Source organism: Limulus polyphemus, unplaced genomic scaffold (genome assembly GCF_000517525.1).
Source record: "Limulus polyphemus unplaced genomic scaffold, Limulus_polyphemus-2.1.2 Scaffold3947, whole genome shotgun sequence".
Lineage (NCBI taxonomy): Eukaryota > Metazoa > Arthropoda > Merostomata > Xiphosura > Limulidae > Limulus > Limulus polyphemus.
The window spans coordinates 399-6,385 of NW_013669557.1; the positions used below are offsets into that span (position 1 = coordinate 399).

Below are 5,987 nucleotides of genomic sequence, written 5' to 3' on the forward strand. Positions count from 1 at the left end.
CTCAATTCGAGTCCTTCCAGCTCACGGTCATTCCCACTATTCGTTGGTAAAACAGTAGCCCAAGAGTTGACGGTGGGTGATGTTGACTAGCTACCTTTCCTCTAGTCTATCACTTCAAAATTAGGGATGGTCAGCGCAGATAGCCCTCGAGTAGATTTGCGCGAGATTCAACAAACATTGTACATTCCAGAGAAGAATTCCACTCCACTAAGAATGCTAGAACGAAACTCTTGCTAAGAAAACCTGCTCTTAACCAGAAGGCTCCCAGTGGCACAGCGGTATGTCAACGGACTTACAACACTAGAATCCGGGTTTCGATACCCGTGTTGGGCAGAGCACAGATAGCCCATTGTGTAGCTTTGTGCTTAACTACAAACAAACTTAACCAGAAGATGACTGTACTGCCACTACTACATCTTCAGTCTAAAGCAAAGAACTAGGCATGAGTTTAGATTGTGTTATTAATAATTAAAAGTTCAGTTAAACATCTATGTAATTTTTATCTATCGCTATTCCTTTGTTTCCTAAAATTTCATACATAATTTAGGGTAAACATTAAATGAATCTCTTATACACGTCATCACATTTTAAGTAATGCAACTGACCACTCTTGAGTGAAATGTGATAATACCTTGTCTTACACATCGGCTTTCACATTCTTCAACGGTACCGAAGTTATTGTCGTTCCCTCTGCAACCACCATATATAAAGGATACGCACCTCTGTTGACTTTGGTCGTAGTAATACCGTGGGATGGATGCATAGCAGGGCCCACTGTCCTTTGGTTGCGAACAGACGTCCCTTTCTGATATAAAACACGTAACCAGTGGTTTATTTAGGAAACGTAAAAGAAGGTCAAAGATCATATACTAAAATCTATAAATAAAGGACACATAAAGTAAAATTATGGGAACACCGCTCGTGGCTAACTAAACTAGTTACTTCGAATACAAGAACTTTCATTGTTTGTTTTTTTTTAAGTAACGATCCACTAAGAATGTTTTGTTTTTTTCTCAGACCAGCTTGTCGTTATATGCTAGAAACTCATTCTTTATTATCAATATTTTACGGAGATTGCATTGGATAGAATCATCATAGTGACACGCGGAAAATAAGATGTTGAATTGATTATGTAGTTATATCAATTCCTACAATGGACACCTACAGGTCTTTGACCCCGTGTTGTTTCAGTGGAACTTTAGGCATTGTCTATTTGAGACCTTTAATGGACTGCAACAGCCTGTTGAGTGAATAGAGGCCTTCTTTAGTATAGAAGCCGAAACGTCGTCCTTTTTCACTCCATTAAATGCAGTCCATTAAAGTTTCCAAACCTACTTTGACCTCATATTCCTTGATTGGTAACAACTGTTCGAAATATCTTATAACTGTATAAGTGTGCTACACATGTAAGGCATGACAATAGGCCCGGCATGGCCAGGTGGTTAGGGCGCAATCTGAGGGTCGCGGGTTCGAATCCCCGTCACACCAAACATGCTCGCCCTTTCAGCCGTGGGGGCGTTATAATGTGACGGTCAATCCCACTACTCGTTGATAAAAGAGTAGCCCAAGAGTTGGCGGTGGGTGATGATGACTAGCTGCCTTCCCTCTAGTCTTACACTGCTAAATTAGTAGGGACGGCTAGCGCAGATAGCCCTCGTGTAGCTTTGCGCGAAATTCGAAACAAATTCAAAACAAACAAGGCATGACAAATGGTACCACAAGTTTGATGAGCATTGTATTAACATTTTACCAGCCTCTTTCTTAATTATCTTTTTATAAATCTTCGCAGTAAAGAAGTAATTATATAGATATACGTGTAAATATTCACAAATTCTCTCAGAAGTCTAATTGTATTGTTTCAACTCGGGGTTTCATAAAGTCTTGTGAACTGAAAGAAAATTCATTAACGTCTTAGTGACTCCACAACACATAAACCACTGACCAGGTGAAAGTAAAGTCCACAATATTTAGTGTTTATTTATTTTTATTTTTTTGAAAATAAAAGTATCATACAACTTAATATCTTATAACATCTGAAACCGAATGAATTACAAGCTAGCCCCCTTATTATTGTCATTACAGATATTATAGTTTCCAGCTTTGGTGACGTATTACTTTATTTGCATTAGAACTGTTATGATTTTCTCAGGATTAGCAGTGATAGCGTAAAGGATGGTTCTACATAAGGGCATTTTTGGGCTTTAAAATCAGTGAACGATAATGTCCTGAGAAAAGAAACAGTAAGTAGTGCTTTCGGTAGTACAATGCTAGAATCCGGGTTTCGATACCTGTGGTGGGCAGAGTACAGATAGCCCATTGTGTTGCTTTGTGCTTAACTTCAAACAAAGAAGCTTTCGGTAGTCCCGCTACAGCTCTAACTGCCAGCAAGTCAGTATGAAGATTTGAACAATGTGTCTGTCGATACAGAGTGCACATTGTGGGTATATTATTTCAATTTCCTCCAAAAATCAATCATTTATACGCAAACTGTCTTTACTGGAACATCAAGAACCCATGAGCGAAAGCAAGGGAGAATATGTTATAATACGTCAAGCACACTATCTGTACCGATGAGGTCTTTCGTCCAATACCTGAACTCATCAGGCCAGCTGGGATACGACAGAACGTAGTAGTGACTTTTTGTTTGTTTATTTGTTATATATATATATATATATCACTAATTTTCATAAACAACTAATTGTATGGTGTGAACCAGGGTAAGCACGTGAATTGTAATAATTACCTATACTTTACTTCATTTACAAATTTGAATTTTGGGGTGTTTATTTTATTTTAAGTTTAGCACTGATTATGTAATTATATTTGTTATTATTTTAATAGGACAAAAGACATATCATATATGAAAACAATATGGACCTTGTTGTGGCATTATATATACTCTGACATTCATAATACTAGGCCTTATAATATTCATACTCTTTGTTTTCCAAGACTGACCAACAGACATATCTAAGTATGGAAAACGTGACATCTGTCCACCGTCACTTTCAAGATCACATCAATGACGCGAAGGAGTGGAGTAGCAGTTCTGATAACACTGATGACTAAGGTTCTAGTGACAACATCACATGAACATTTCACACCTCTACGGACTATTTCATACTCGCTATAATATAGTTCTTTCTCTGGATTACAATAATAAAATTATGGTTTCGTACGCGTACTTCTTCTTCAGTATATATTTTAATAACACCTTGATAAGATTAGTAAAGGATTTTTTGTAGCTGGTACATGCCGGACAATCATGTGTTCCAGTGACTAAAATTCATAGTGGGACCAACAACAACCCTTCTAGGGACCCATCCTTTGGTATTGCCTGGTTTGGAGCTAATGGACGTTTACACCCCTGATGTAATATTTTACCTTTCTTATTTCTGTTTGTTATTTGCCGAAGCGATTTAATTTGTTTCTTAATTAGCACTAAAGTATTGTTGGATGATTGATAAAATTTCCCGGAGTTAGCGGTTGCTTAGCCTCACCACAATGGCGTTAATACTCCAGTATGCTGAACTAAAGGATCAAAACATAAAAAACAAAAATACTTATTATAAAATCAAATCAAAAATACCTGGTGTGATCGTTTCCTTCGTACAATAATCCTCACAATCTTTCTTGGTGTCAAAGTTGTTTTCATTTCCTCCACATCCTCCGTAAGTAAACTGTAGGCACTGATTATAGTATGGACTGTAATAATAGCGACGTACATACCAGTTACACGGCCCCTGCTCTTTCGGAAGGCTGCAGTGCGCTCTTGGGGGCAGCAAGCTACTGCTTCTGGAACCTGGAATAACTGTATTTCAGCTAAGGTAAGAAATCAGTCATGATGACGAGGAACCCACTTGGAGTAAATATATGTATATATAGTAGAGACGGCTGATATGGGTATAGAAAACTTTTATTTACAACAACGTTTCGACCTCCTTAGGTCATCATCAGGTTGAGAATGAGATTTGAAAGAGGGCCGTTATTGGTCACGTGTCTTGGAGACGACTGTTATAAAAACAAGTTAACAGCAGATTTTTTTTTCTTTCTTTGTTTTTCATATTCCTCTTAATTTGCCCACTGTGGCTCGAAATCAGACATGTAATTTAATTAAACACCTCTCATTTCGAGCTGCGGTGGACAAATTAAGAGGTACGTTGGGGTAAAAAATCTGTAGTTAGCTTGTTTTTATAACAACTTTAGGCCTATTGGTTTTCGATATTTCACCAGCTTTCGGCGTGTAAACCGTTTACAGGTGTTGGAGTTACAACGTACATTAGATGACGTGTTCATTAAAGTCAGTATTTTTTAAGTTTTCTTCATTAAAAAGAAAAATGTCATTCTGGTAATCGATTAGGAAAACGTTAAGAATGCTAGTCCAGTTAAACAGAACAAATTGGATGAGCCAAAAGTCAGCTAAAGTTATCAATTTGCTGCAGGAAATTTATTGAGATGGATGGTAAAAGTAGTGTGTTTTGATACTGAAGAGCAGATGGCAAGTGAAAAACACCGACACAATATTTTAGAAATATGAGAACTAGTTTGGTGAATAGAGAAAATAAACGTTTTCTTATAGCAAATCCATAGCATGCTGTGTCCACAAGGGGAATCGAACCCCTGATTCTAGCGTTGTAAACCCGAAGACTTACTCCTGTCCCACCGGGGGACAGAGAAGAAAAAACCATCAAATAGACTTTAAATATTAAATTGAATTACTTATTTTAACTATTAATATACATGTACTTCTTTATTCTCGCAGACTGACATTCAAATCTAAGATTATTTGTAGCACAATATGAAAGAAAATATATCATGTAATATACAAATTTTGTGGATAACCTACATGTCCATTAGAAAGGTTTTGGGTTCTATGTTAAATCCTTCAGGTCTGATGGGTTTATTAAGAAGGGTTCTCTATATAAACAGTAGCATGGGTAAGATTGTTTGTAATTAAGCAAAAAGCTACACAATGAGCTATCTGTGCTCTGCCCACCACGGGTATCGAAACCCGGATTCTAGCGTTGTAAGTCCGCAGACATACCGCTGTGCCACTGGGGGGCAGCATGGGTAAGAATTAGAAGGTGTTTATTTTTCTATGATGAATAGTATTTCAAGTCATACCATCTCCTCCGTAAATCAAAACTGCAACATTAGTGGTGCATTAGCCATATTTAAAGTATAAAATTTTAATTCCCGAGAAACTGTAGAAATTAGAATTATAATAAATAATAAAATTCAATTTCCATAAAAGATAAATTAAAAGAAACGTGAAAAATTAAGCAAATAAATAAAACTTGGAAATTAAACGTGACATGCTAGATAAAACATTAAACTAATAAAATAGCTTAGATATAAAGAGAATTAAAAAATAAAGTTTCAGTTAAATAACATAACAAGTCAACGAGTATAAAATTAAAACATCATACATAAAAACTAAAACGAATCATAAGTAATTTAAATGAAACTTGAATCATTAAAACACAATATTTCAAATAACAATATAAACTAAATGATAAAGTAAAACAACTTATTACTTTATAATTAGTCCTCATTTTCATAGAAGGAAAGATTCTGTGTTAGTTGCAGAATTCTTTTGTTAGAAAACAAAAACATTATTTCATTCCCCGTCGAGAAACGTAATTTTTTCATGTAAACATTATGTAAACAGAACACTGAATTACTTGTAAAGAATTTAATGTGTATTCAAATATTAGACCAAGAGCTGTAAGCATATGTAAAAATATATATGGGCGGTGTAACAGGAGAAGAACACTGGGGGCACGTCCCCCCCCGTTTTGAGCCGGTAGCGTAGCACCCCTTTGAATGGGAAATATATACTTGTGTATAACTATTATGGAAAATTGCTGTTTGAGTTTTCAATTGTCACAATTAACATAGCAAATATGGTGCCCCCCCCCCCCAATTTAAATATGTTGCACGCCTGTGAAAATCGATCTTATAAATACCTCACAAATATGAATTAT

At 36.1% G+C, this 5,987-nt stretch overlaps 1 protein-coding gene across 1 annotated transcript in view; it reads right to left on the reverse strand.

Annotated features, from left to right (window-relative positions):
* Positions 1-631: 631 nt before the first annotated feature.
* Positions 632-5,987, reverse strand: part of LOC111088527 (WAP, Kazal, immunoglobulin, Kunitz and NTR domain-containing protein-like) — a gene marked incomplete at its 3' end in the record, with an annotated part of 21,206 nt that continues 15,850 nt past the window's right edge. Inside the window, exons 4-5 of the mRNA XM_022398950.1 lie at positions 3,590-3,802; positions 632-805 (exon numbers count right to left, since the gene is read on the reverse strand). Of these exons, the coding sequence (XP_022254658.1) occupies positions 632-805; positions 3,590-3,802 (387 nt within the window). The remainder of the gene's footprint in view (positions 806-3,589; positions 3,803-5,987) is intronic.